The sequence below is a fragment of the Pseudophryne corroboree genome, chromosome 7, assembly GCF_028390025.1.
Source record: "Pseudophryne corroboree isolate aPseCor3 chromosome 7, aPseCor3.hap2, whole genome shotgun sequence".
Lineage (NCBI taxonomy): Eukaryota > Metazoa > Chordata > Amphibia > Anura > Myobatrachidae > Pseudophryne > Pseudophryne corroboree.
Window position 1 is genome coordinate 506,798,456 of NC_086450.1, and position 13,657 is coordinate 506,812,112.

The following is a 13,657-nucleotide window of genomic DNA, read 5'->3' on the forward strand; positions in this document are numbered from 1 at the left end:
GGTGGAGATGCTGAGGTTTCTGATTGCAGCCTGGAGGATTCAACATCCTCTAGTGATAAATACATGAATATGAGTCTAGAGGAATTAAGAATGGAGCAGAACCGTATATACTCTCGCATTACTTATAAAAAAAGAAGGCGTAACTGTAGCAGCAGATGGGAGAGAGTTGCCCTGAAAGATGAACTTTGGGAGCTGAATGACACTTTGGCTGCAGTTAAAAAGAGGATTAAAATTTTGCAGGATCAGGCTCTATTTCCAGGACAAGATGGCGGATGTGATGGCGGCCCGGTCCCGATGGGTTCTGTGGCGGCATCTGGGCTCATAGTTCCAGTGGAAGACATGGAAGTGGGCAGCCAGATTGCGGAAGAAGTGGTGGATATCGTGGGCCATGATGGAGGTACAACCTCTGGGATTGTGTCTGGTGCCGTGGATACAGAGGGGAACCCTGCGATGACGTCATCCTGTGCTTTCCATGAGAGAGAGTGCTGGGTGGTGGCAGTGCAGGGGGCATGGTGGCTGTCGGAGTGACGGCGGGTGCCGGAGCTCTGGTGGCTGCTACTGCTTCCTATGGACTTGCTCCCGATGCACTTGTCTCTGAATCTGCGGATATGGGGACGGCGCGGGCCGTGGTAGATGCTGAGGCTGGCTCTCCCTGTAAGCCAGCAGCAACTGGCTCTGGCTTAGTCGCTGTGGTGGCTGAGGGGGGCGGGGCCAAAGACGCATCATGTGTGACATCACAAGTGACATCATTAATTGCATCAATGGGAATTCGGGAATTCCGGAGTATGAAGCCATATTAAAAACTGGGCAAAGATTGGCCCAAGGACTGCCGGCAGTTGATAAGAGCAGCTTAACCCCTGAGGAGACTACACTAGTAGAAACAGTTTACGGAGATATGGATATGCTTGTGAGGGCTTTAGCGGCCGTAAGCTTGATCCAGGCAAACCAAACTAGGATGGCTAGTGGGGCTGGTAGTGTGGGTATAGAGGTCAGTAAGAAGGTAAATGTTCAATCACCCAAGGGTCTCTATCAGGTCTCTGGGTTTGTCTGTCCCCGGCGGGGGCGCTAGTGGGTCAGTGTTGGTGCGATGTACAAAGCGGGGAGGCAATATGAAAGTCCGGCGCATAAGCGCTGATGTTTATTACACAGGGATCACAGAGTAGATGGTATAGCAGTGAATGACAAACTGAAACCAGGCAGTAAAGTAACAGTGATTGGTAATTGAATCCAAAACAACTGAAAAGTCTCTTGCAACAGAAATATATAGTGACTTGATGCTGAATGTAAATAAAATAAACAGAACTCCGGTAAGACTTGAAAAACACACAGTTTCTGAATAACAAAGTCCTTATGGCCACACTAGGCCCAAGCAGGAGACAGCAAAAAGAAGAGATATGAGTGCGCTATCAGCGGCAGCCAGTAAAGGGGGGGTCAGCCCCTGAATAGAGTAAACAACAACAGGATAATGGATAAACTGGCGCCGGCTGTTAAACCAAATAAGGGACGATAGAATATAAAAATGAAAAATCACAGATTTTTAATAAACACAATAAAAACAATTATATAAAAAATCAGATGTGGTCAAAAAATCGTTATCTGTTCTAGGTCTATAACAGAAGATATTTAGACGGTGCTGATTAGGACCAATTGGACCCCACTCGTGATATATAGTGTGTATACGCTGTCTCCGGTTAGGACTCCCTCCTCATAAATTTTGGTTCACTTGAGATGGTAATAGTTACCCAGTTCTTATGGATGTTGTCCCCAGGATCTCAGTTTAGCAGAAGAGATTCCAATTAGCAGCAGGGGAATATTTCCAAATTGCAATGGGCTTGTAGTGTCCAATAAGGGCCGAGAGTCCAATTAGTACCGGTGCTGTTAGGTGGGTCCAAAGTTGTTGGTCAAAGTCCTTAGCTCAACGCGTTTCGCTGGTCTGATGGCTGCCAGCTTCCTCAGGATGCTCCTGAGGAAGCTGGCAGCCATCAGACCAGCGAAACGCGTTGAGCTAAGGACTTTGACCAACAACTTTGGACCCACCTAACAGCACCGGTACTAATTGGACTCTCGGCCCTTATTGGACACTACAAGCCCATTGCAATTTGGAAATATTCCCCTGCTGCTAATTGGAATCTCTTCTGCTAAACTGAGATCCTGGGGACAACATCCATAAGAACTGGGTAACTATTACCATCTCAAGTGAACCAAAATTTATGAGGAGGGAGTCCTAACCGGAGACAGCGTATACACACTATATATCACGAGTGGGGTCCAATTGGTCCTAATCAGCACCGTCTAAATATCTTCTGTTATAGACCTAGAACAGATAACGATTTTTTGACCACATCTGATTTTTTATATAATTGTTTTTATTGTGTTTATTAAAAATCTGTGATTTTTCATTTTTATATTCTATCGTCCCTTATTTGGTTTAACAGCCGGCGCCAGTTTATCCATTACCAAGCAGGAGACAGTCTCTATGCAATGAGATGATATAACTTGCAGAGATGCACAGATGGTATGCAAATAGCAGTGCACAGGTAGTAATGAATGAAACACCTGAGGAGAGTCTCTTACTGCTTGATGAGCTGGTAACTGGCTGTGGATGAAGTCTGAAGAAAACAGGAGAGCTGAAGTGAGATGAGATGACAGGAGGTAACCACGGGGAATCGCTGGAAACAGGAACACAGGAGTCCGGAGAACAAGGCACACCGTATGTGACTCATTGTCTGAGGCAATGTGAGTGAGCCACGGACTGGGAGTTATACCCATGGCTCTGCAGTGATTGGTCACTGAACTCTGGGTGGAGACACAGTGCTGGATTGCACACCAGGATCAGCTGAGTGCAGGAGTCATGGCAACGACCATACAGGCAGGACGCCGGCACACAGCAGAATGCACACAGGACCGGACTCAGGGGTACTCAGCAATGCGGAAGATGACGCTTGCGGTCCATACACACATGCAGCCGCGACTGGGGCCATGACCTCCGGAGGCCTGCACACCAGCGCGCTGGTAGGTGAGACGTAGCAGAGCGCCGATTCCTGACAGTACCCCCTCCTTTATGGGTGGGCACCGAACACCCACGAGGCTTGGCAGGGAAGAGTCTGTGGAAGGCTTGAACCAACCGTGGAGCATGGACATCCGTGGCGTTTACCCAACTCCTCTCTTCAGGACCATATCCAGACCAGTCAATTAGGTATTGCAAATGACCATAACGATGTCGAGAGTCTAAGATCTTTTCCACCTCGTATTCCACGCCCCGATGAGTTTGTACCTTTGGAGCTGCTGGAAGCGTTCTCTGGAAACGATTGAGAATTAGTGGTCTGAGGAGAGAAATATGGAATGAGTTGGGAACTTTCAAAAAAGCAGGCAGTTTTAAATTATAAGCCACCGGATTAATAACACTTTCCACCGGGAATGGCCCAATAAACCGTGAAGCAAATTTCATTGATGGAACTCTGAGACGGAGATTTCGGGTAGATAACCAGACTTTGTCGCCCGGTTTTAAACTAGGAACCGCTCGTCTCTTTCGATCAGCAAACATTTTATACCGTTGAGAAACTTTTTTAAGAGATAAATGAATCTTCTTCCAAATTTGAAGAGCAGAAGCAGCCGCAGGCACATCTATGACGGGTAACTCTTGGAAATCAGGTACTCTAGGATGCTGTCCATAAACTGCGAAAAAAGGAGTTGTATCTGTAGAAGTATGATAACGAAAATTATGAGCAAACTCTGCCCAGGGCAATAATTCTACCCAGTCATCCTGTGAAGAAGAGATATACAGTCTCAAATAGGTCTCAATCTCTTGATTTACCCTCTCTGTCTGCCCATTTGTTTGAGGGTGATAGGCCGTAGAGAATTTCAGTTTTACTTGTAGCGCAGAACACAGAGCCCTCCAGAACTTGGCCACAAACTGTACACCTCGGTCTGATATAATTTCTGTTGGAAGTCCATGAAACCTAAATATTTCGTGACAAAACAACTGTGCCAATTTTGGAGCAGAGGGTAACCCCATGAGTGGAATGAAGTGCGCCATTTTTGAGAACCTAACGACTACTACCCAGATAGTGTCATACCCTTTGGATGGAGGGAGATCAGAAATAAAGTCCATCGATAAGTGAGACCAAGGGCGCCTGGGAATGGAATTGGGTAACAATTGGCCTGCGGGAGCCTGACGAGAAACTTTATGCTGAGCACATTTGGGACATGAAGCTATAAATTCTTGAATATCTATTTTCATTCGAGGCCACCAATACGTTTGGGACAGGAACTTAAAAGTCTTGAGAACCCCAGGGTGACCATTAAATTTGGACGTATGAGCCCAGGACAGGAGATTTGAACGAAGCTCTGGAGAGACAAACATCTTGCCTGGAGGTGGAACTTGCGACACCCCTGTAGCTGCGAAAACCACAGGATTTAATACTGGTCGAGCAGCCTGTTCTGAAGATTCCTCATTTGAGCTCATAGAGCGAGACAAAGCATCTGCTTTAACATTTTGTGAGCCAGGCCTAAACATTAACTTAAAGTCAAAACGGGAAAAGAATAGGGCCCACCTTGCTTGCCGAGGATTCAGGCACTGCGCAGCTTTCAGGTAAAGAAGGTTCTTGTGATCTGTGTAGATGGTAATAGGGAATCTCGCACCCTCCAGTAGATACCTCCATTCTTCAAGGGCCAATTTGATTGGCAACAGCTCCTGGTCACCGATGGTATAGTTAATTTCAGCGGGTGAGAACCTACGAGAGAAAAACCCACAGGGGTGAGTCTTACCATCAACGCCCACCTGGGACAGGACTGCGCCCACGCCAACCGTTGAGGCATCTACTTCCAGGATGAAGGCCTTGTTGACATCCGGCTGTTGTAACACAGGAGCTGAAATAAAAGCTTGTTTTATTTTATGAAAAGCAGACAGTGCAGCGTCAGACCATTGGGAAGGATTCCCCCCTTTCCGGGTAAGGCAGGTGATTGGAGCTATTAACGTAGAGAAGCCCTTAATAAACTGTCTGTAGTAATTAGCAAAGCCTATGAAACGTTGAACTGACTTGAGTGTTGTTGGAAGAGCCCAGCTCTCTATAGCTTCCAGTTTAGCTGGGTCCATTTGAAGATCTGTTCCAGAAATAATGTATCCCAAGAAAGATATTGAAGAAGCTTCAAATGTGCATTTGGACAGCTTGCCATACAGATGATTCTGTCGAAGACGTCGAAGAACCTCTTTTACTTGTTGGCGATGAAAAACTAAATCACGAGAGAATATCAAGATGTCATCGAGATAAACTACCACACATTTATACAGGAGATCTCTGAATACTTCGTTGACAAAGTTTTGAAACACGGCCGGGGCGTTACTCAAGCCGAAGGGCATCACTAGATATTCATAGTGGCCGTCACGAGTATTGAAGGCGGTTTTCCACTCATCACCACTTCGAATCCTGATAAGATTATAAGCCCCGCGAAGATCCAGTTTCGTGAAGATGGACGCACCTCTAACTCTGTCGAACAACTCTGTGATGAGAGGTAACGGGTAGCTATTTTTAATCGTGATGTCATTTAAACCCCGATAATCGATACAGGGACGAAGTCCTCCATCTTTCTTCTTGACGAACAAGAATCCAGCACCAGCTGGGAAAGAGGATGGACGGATGAACCCTTTTTGTAAATTTTCTTTAATGTATATACTCATTGCTTGGGTCTTTGGAACTGAAAGAGGGTATGTACGCCCTCTAGGCGGCTTGCTCCCTGGAACCAAATCAATGGGACAATCCCACTCTCGATGGGGAGGCAAGACATCCGCTGCTTTCTCACTGAAGACGTCAGTGAATTCCTGATAGGCCTCCGGAAGGCCAGACTGAGACTTTACACTTGAAGACTTGATTGGAAGTACTTGAGCCAGACATGACTGATGACAAGAGGAACTCCATGCTGTTAACTGTAATGTAGACCAGTCAAATTGCGGATTGTGCAATTGAAGCCAAGGCATACCCAGTACGATCTCATAGCCAGCTTTAGGTATAACCAGGAACTCAATAAGCTCGGAATGCAGGAAGCCTACTCCCAGAACCACTGGCTTGGTTTGCTGAATGATGGAACCTTCAGGAATGCGGCTTCCGTCCACGGCAGTGAGATATACTGGACGACACAGTTTAGACACTGGGAGATGAAGTCTATCCACTGCAGCTTGTGTGATAAAATTCCCAGCAGCACCACAATCCACTAAGGCGGACAGAGACTGGAGTCCATCTGGCATTTCCAAAGTGACAGGTAATGTAAGGTCTTGAAAAGAAGGAGATTTATTCAAGGTCCCTAACTTGACTCCTCCTCTACAAGTTAGGACCTGGCGTTTCCCGACCGAGCAGGACAGGAACCAATCAGATGACCAGCAGCAGCACAATAGAGACACAGTCTTTCCTTTAATCTTCTGGACCGCTCCTCAGGTGTTAAACGAAACTTGTTTACCTGCATGGGTTCATCAGCAATAATAGGTAGAGACTGTACAGGAGGCATAGCTCGGTGCTTGCGAAGATCACCTCGAGAGCGTTCACAGGCTCGCTCGCGTAAACGTAGATCCAACTTGACGCATAGGGAAATTAGAGCTTCCAGTTGCTCTGGTAAGTCTCGGGTAGTCAACTCATCCTTTATGCGGTCAGAGAGACCATGCCAGAAGGCGGCAACCAATGCCTGGTTGTTCCACTTTACCTCTGATGCCAATGTCTGGAACTGGATAACGTACTGACCCACAGTACGTGTTCCCTGGCGGATCTGAAGGAGGTCTGAAGAAGCAGAGGTCGTACGCCCAGGTTCGTCAAAGATGCGTCGGAATGTGGCAACAAACTCTGTATAGTTGTTCAACAAAGCATCTGCTCGCTCCCACAGCGGAGAGACCCAGTCCAGGGCAGAGCCGGCTAAAAGAGAAACAATATAAGCAACCTTTGTTCTAGGTGTTGGAAAGTTCTGTGGTTGCAATTCAAAATGAACCTCGCATTGATTCAAAAATCCACGACACATCTTAGCATTACCATCAAATTTACTTGGAGTAGGTAGATGGATGCGAGACATTGGAACAGGAGCAACTGGAGAGCTAGAAACTGTGGAACTAGGAACAGGAGCAGAAACTGATGAGGACACTGAAGAAACTGAAGTTGGAAATGACTGTTGCAGAGTATCCAAGCGAGAAGACATTTCTTGCAGAAATTGTATAATCTGCTGCTGCGCAGCCTCTTGACCATCTAGTCGTGACACTAAGCCTTGGAGTGTCCCTGACCCCACACTCTGATCACCGTCCGGGTCCATGGGCCTCAGACAAACTATCAGGTCTCTGGGTTTGTCTGTCCCCGGCGGGGGCGCTAGTGGGTCAGTGTTGGTGCGATGTACAAAGCGGGGAGGCAATATGAAAGTCCGGCACATAAGCGCTGATGTTTATTACACAGGGATCACAGAGTAGATGGTATAGCAGTGAATGACAAACTGAAACCAGGCAGTAAAGTAACAGTGATTGGTAATTGAATCCAAAACAACTGAAAAGTCTCTTGCAACAGAAATATATAGTGACTTGATGCTGAATGTAAATAAAATAAACAGAACTCCGGTAAGACTTGAAAAACACACAGTTTCTGAATAACAAAGTCCTTATGGCCACACTAGGCCCAAGCAGGAGACAGTCTCTATGCAATGAGATGATATAACTTGCAGAGATGCACAGATGGTATGCAAATAGCAGTGCACAGGTAGTAATGAATGAAACACCTGAGGAGAGTCTCTTACTGCTTGATGAGCTGGTAACTGGCTGTGGATGAAGTCTGAAGAAAACAGGAGAGCTGAAGTGAGATGAGAGGACAGGAGGTAACCACGGGGAATCGCTGGAAACAGGAACACAGGAGTCCGGAGAATAAGGCACACCGTATGTGACTCGTTGTCTGAGGCAATGTGAGTGAGCCACGGACTGGGAGTTATACCCATGGCTCTGCAGTGATTGGTCACTGAACTCTGGGTGGAGACACAGTGCTGGATTGCACACCAGGATTAGCTGAGTGCAGGAGTCATGGCAACGACCATACAGGCAGGACGCCGGCACACAGCAGAATGCACACAGGACCGGACTCAGGGGTACTCAGCAATGCGGAAGATGACGCTTGCAGTCCATACACACATGCAGCCGCGACTGGGGCCATGACCTCCGGAGGCCTGCACACCAGCGCGCTGGTAGGTGAGACGTAGCAGAGCGCCGATTCCTGACAGTCTCCCTGTAATTTCTCCTGTAGTTAGAGCAGGATCTGGTTCATATGCCAAAACTTTGGAGGGTTCTGGTTGGGCTAGTACTGGTCCTCAGCTTGGGGTAAGTGGGGGTCAGCCTATAAAAAGGCGTAATGTGGTTCAGTTTAGATGGGATGGGGAAGGGGAGGCTCCTTCAAAGTCGGAGTTCTTGGATATAGTATTCTCGCTGGGTTTTAGGGCCGCAGACCTTTTTGCGTGCATCCATCCGGTGAGAACTCCCGACTTTGATCTGAGCTTCCTCTCCCTGAATGGCTTGCAAGATTTTGGCTCCCAATGGGAGAAGAACAAGACCAAGGAGCCGTACTGCCATTTTAAAACCAACACCATCACCAGGCAGGATAGGGTAAAGATTACTGTTCTGGTGCGCAATGAGTCACTACCGTCCACGGATATCGCATATTGGTTGTCCAGGTCCTGCACAGTGTTGTCCCCACTTGAGAAATTTGATTACACTAAGAGGGTCTGGGGTGGTGCCTATTCGACCTTTGTGAGGTTGCACCAGGTAGGGGCTGAGACTAAGCCCATACCATGTGCTGCTTATATTGGCCGTGACCGGCTTCAGTGTTTCTCTCCTGAGCAGCCCAGAACTTGTCACAAGTGTGGTGGCTTTCGCCACCTTAGTAATGATTGTACGGTTGTTAAATGTGCTTTGTGTGGCCAGATGGGGCACGGGTCCCGTGAGTGTAATAAGGTGAGGTGCAATCTCTGCAGAGCGGATGGCCATCCCTATAGTCGGTGCCCTAAAGCATTGCATAATCATGATGCAGGGGTGGTTGAGGAGACACTAGAAGTCAGGCCCAGTCATTAGGATAACATGGTGGCTGCTTTACAGCATCAGGATATGTTGAGGAAACTAGAAGCTGGTGGGGTAGGGAAAGTCTAGGTCGAAAGGGGGGAAGCTTCTTTTCAGGTAGTGAGTAAAGGCAGGAGGAAGAAGCTGAAAAAGAGGGGGGTGGATGTTGTATGCTCTAATATGTTTGACGTTTTATCCTCCGCTGATGATGAGGATGATGGGGAAGTAGTCATGGTTGGGGGAAAAGAGCTAGTGTTTGTTCCGAATACTTCTAAAAGTAAAAAGCCAAAACAGGCCTCTAATCTGTCTGTTGATGGGGTGGCAGTTACGGTCAAAGCTAAACAGGAAAAGGGGGAATGTGGTAAAGTTCAGAGCAAAGCCAAGCACTTAGATAGTTCTCAGGGAGATCTAGAGTGGGATCCTACAGGGACAGAATTAAGCCAGGCCTTGGGACCGTTATTAAATTAGGTTGAGGTAGTGCAGAGTTCAGAGGGGAAGGCCCCTCAATCTCCGGGAGAGGTGATGGTGGTGGAGGAGACTCCTAGCCTTGAGGCGGGGAGCCTTACCTATTCTCCTTTGGTGTCCTCTGGTGGGGATGATCCTGGGGGCGGTTCTTGTATTATTGCCCCAATAGCACCTGATCCGGATCCTCCCCCAGACAGGGTTGCAAATGGGGAGGGGTGTGATATTAGGGAGGGTGTTGTTGTACAGGGATCTAAGGGTCTGTTCTGTGAAACTGCGGTCTCAGTTGTTGGTGGGGTGGAGGAGGGGGAGGTGGAAAAAATCTCTTTGTCCGATGAGGATGTTCTTCCCTTCGGGGTTACATGTAAAAGAGTAGGATCCTCGGACGAGGACTCTAAAAGACAAGCAAAGAAAAAGTGAATGGGGTCCTACTTCTATAATCCAAGAAACATGGATCCCCAACCTATACGATGTGCCACCATAAATGTGGCTTCCGTGTTTTCTGAACGTGCTCGTTTCTTGGCCTTCGATTTTTTCAACACGGTTGATGTTGACTTTTTATTTTTGCAGGAGACTAGGGTAGGTGACTTGGCCACACTCCATCGGGCCAAGTGTCAGTGGAAGCGGGGGCCTTCCTTCTGGTCTCTTGCGGCCGAGGCGTCCAGTGGGTTGGCAGTGCTTTTTACTGATATGGTAAACGTGCACAGGATTATAGATTTACAGGTAGGTAGGTGCATGGTTTTAGATGTCAACCTGAGAGGACATGACCTTAGGCTAATAAACATCTATGGGCCCCATTCAAAGTGGGACAGGAAATGCCTTTTCAGGGAGATAAAACAGTTTCTTTTTACGGCCCGGCAGATTGTCTTTGGAGGTGATTTTAACACCGTCATTAGGCCAAAAGACAGAGGGTACACAAAGGCGACCCTGGGCTATGATTCCAATTTTCTAGTTAGCATGGTTAGAGAGGCTGGTCTGGTGGATGTGCACGTTCGCCATTTCCCAGACCTCACAGGTTTTACCTATCATTGTGGTAGTCGTAGGTCTAGGATAGATAGGTTTTTTGTTAAGGAGTCCTCGAAAACGTTGCCTTCTGAGACAAAGCCAGTAGAGTTCTCCGATCACGTTTTTCTATGTGTTGCTTTGAACGTCTCAGAAACCCCTCAGAAAGGGCGGGGCCTTTGGCGTTTGAACTCCGAGCTCCTAAAGGAGGAGGGAGTTAGACAGTCCTTTAAAGACTTTCTTCAACTACAGGAAACACTTCTGGAGGCTGGTTGGAGTAGGTCTGAGTGGTGGGAGGAGTGTAAAAAGAGGACTCAAAGGCTTTTTCAAAGGCTGGTAGCCAGGAAAAACTTGACAAAAAGATGTATCTACCAGAGCCTGAGAAAGAAACTGGATTTCTTGATCTCTGAGCGTGGAGATAGTGGGGAAATCTCCCGGGTGAAGGCTCAGATGAAGGAATATCAGTACGAGCGCCTGGCTTCTTTGATTCTGGAGAGGGATTATGGAAAGTACCACTCGCCTGATCCCTACCAGAGTTGCAGAAAATCAGTTGATTTGAGGGAGGTCCGGGGCCTGTTTGATGACCAGGGTACTCTTTATGAAGACAGGGAGGGTATTTTGGGAGTCATCAGGTGCTATTACTCCAGCCTTTTGTCTGAGCAGCCACTCATCAGAGAGAGGATGGATCAGTTTCTGAGGGAGACAACTGGGCTTGAGCAACTTGATCCTTCTTTTGACTCTTTGGGGAGTGATGTGACAGTGGAGGAGGTCAAGAAAGCCATAGACGGTTTGTCTATAAAAAAAATCTCCAGGCCCAGATGGGTTAACATATGATTTTTTTAAAGCTTTTTGAGACATCTTGGCTCCTCATCTCATGGAGATATTTAATGAAAGCCTGGGTAAGGGATCACTCCCTCCCTCTATGAGATCCTCTGCTCTCATATTATTGTCTAAAGGTAGGGACCCGGTGCGTGTTGATAACTGGCGCCCCATTGCTCTACTCAATACGGACAGAAAGATTCTGGCAAAGGTACTTTTTAATCGGCTGATGGAAGTTTCCGGGCTGTTACTTTCTCCGTCTCAGTATTGCACTGTAAAAGGCCGAAGCACCTTTAGTGCTGTCCTTGGCATCCGGGAGGCTGTGGAACAATGTCGTGCTGAAAAATGGGGTAAGTATTTGCTGGCATTGGATCAGTCCAAGGCTTTTGACCGAGTTAATCATCAGTACCTGTGGGCTGTGCTGGAGAGGTATGGTCTTCCAGCGAGGGTGGTAGATTGGCTACGTGTCATTTACAATCAGGATGAGAGCTTCCCACTTGTCAATGGCTGGGTAGGCCCTGCTTTTGCGGTCGACTTGGGTGTCTGTCAGGGGTGTCCCCTGAGCGCCCTTCTATATGTATTTGCAATTGATCCTTTTGTGCGGAGGATTAAGAGCGGTGCTGTGGCAGGGGTTCAGCTGGGCCCTGGGTTGCCGCTGAGGGTGGTGGCCTACGCAGACGATGTTACTGTGATCCTGTCATCTGTGGTATGAGTACTCTGAGGCTTCATGCTCCAGAATCAATCAGGATAAGTGTGAAGCTTTCTGGATTGGGGAGGAAGGTGATGAATTTACCCTTCCGGATAGCCTCCCCCGCGCTAGTCCAGAGATAAAAATTCTAGGTATCAAATTTGGCCATGGTGATTATGCCACTCAGAATTGGGAGAAGAGGCTGGAAGATGCTACCAGGAAGGTGCAGTCCTGGAGAAGGTGGCAACTTTCTCTCAGGGAGAGGGTTGACTTATGCAAAACCTATCTGATTCCGCTTTTTCTGTATGTCAGTTATGTGTGCTTCTTGCCACAGTCTTTGTGCACAAAGATGAATTCTTTATTCTTCCTGATGTTATGGGGGAATAAAATTAATCTGGTCAAGAGAGGAAGCACCTACAGATCGAGGGAACGGGGGGGGCTGAGTATGGTCAACCCTGTGGTGTTTTTTGCTACAACGTTTTTAAAACTGAATCTAGGGAGTTTGTTTCTAAGAACTCCACCTCGATGGGTAGAGAGTTTTAGGGCCTCGGTGTTTCCCTTCCTCAGGTTATGGATGGATGGTGGCCAAGTAAAAAACTTTCGAGTCCGGCATGGCTACCTCCCGATCTACGTTATACTGTGCTTGAAGATGACGGGGCTTTGGGGGCTGGAGTTGGGTGAAGTCAAAAACTTCTCTAGAAGGGAGTTGGAGAGAAGAATTTTGCAGACTCACTTTTATGCTCCGCTGTCGTTAAGGGACTGCCCAGGCAGTATCTGCTCAGATGGGTTGTCTTTGATTAATTCTCAAAGAATCCCACTGAAGTTCAGAGATATTGCCTGGCTTTCATTCCAAGGGAGGCTTTATGTGCGGGGTAACCTCAAGTGTTGAAGTGCCAATGATCGTGGCTGCCCACGTGAGGAATGTCTAGGGGAGGTGGAGACAATGGACCATTTCCTCCTTAAGTGTCCCTTCAATATAAAGGTTTACAGAGTGGTATCAAGGGCCTTACGCATCCCGTGCCTTTCGGGGCTTAGTTACCCTGAGTGGGTTTATGGGGCGTTCAAAGGGTATAGAAGGTTTGATTTAACCACAATTTTTATAGTTAGTTTAGCAGTTAGGTTTCACACATGGGGTGCACGGTGTTAGGTTTCCCTCAGAGCAAAGGTCCTCTCCTGTGAGGAGGTGGTGGGAAATATTCTGCACGAGGTTAAGAGGATGATGAATATGGATAGGAAGAGGTTGGATGCTGTCGGGTGGTCCAGGCTATGGTGCAACCTGAAACCCCCTTGAGTGGGTAGCAGAAGTCCTTTTCTTGTTCATCTTACAGCTTTCTATCCTTCACCTTCCCGTAGATTTTCTTTTTTCTGTTTTTTTTCATTAAAGCGGTTTACATGTGACTAAAAGACTTCATTCATCTTTTCATTGCTTATGGTTATGATATGTATTGTTTGTATATAGTAGGTTGTTTTTTGCTTAGCTGTTAAGCATTGCGTATAGTTATACAAGCTTTGTTGCTTTTTGGTTTGGATTATTGGGCAACAATTCAATGTATATTGTATGTCCTATTTTTATGAGTTTTACCATATTTATGTAATGTATGTTGCAATTTTTCTTAATAAAAGATAGC

At 47.1% G+C, this 13,657-nt stretch overlaps 1 protein-coding gene across 1 annotated transcript in view; it reads left to right on the top strand.

The window, feature by feature from the left end:
• Window positions 1-339: 339 nt before the first annotated feature.
• The window catches only part of LOC134944449 (uncharacterized), a 235,903-nt gene continuing 222,585 nt past the window's right edge, over window positions 340-13,657 (top strand). Inside the window, exon 1 of the mRNA XM_063933024.1 lies at window positions 340-397. Within this exon, the coding sequence (XP_063789094.1) occupies window positions 340-397 (58 nt within the window). The remainder of the gene's footprint in view (window positions 398-13,657) is intronic.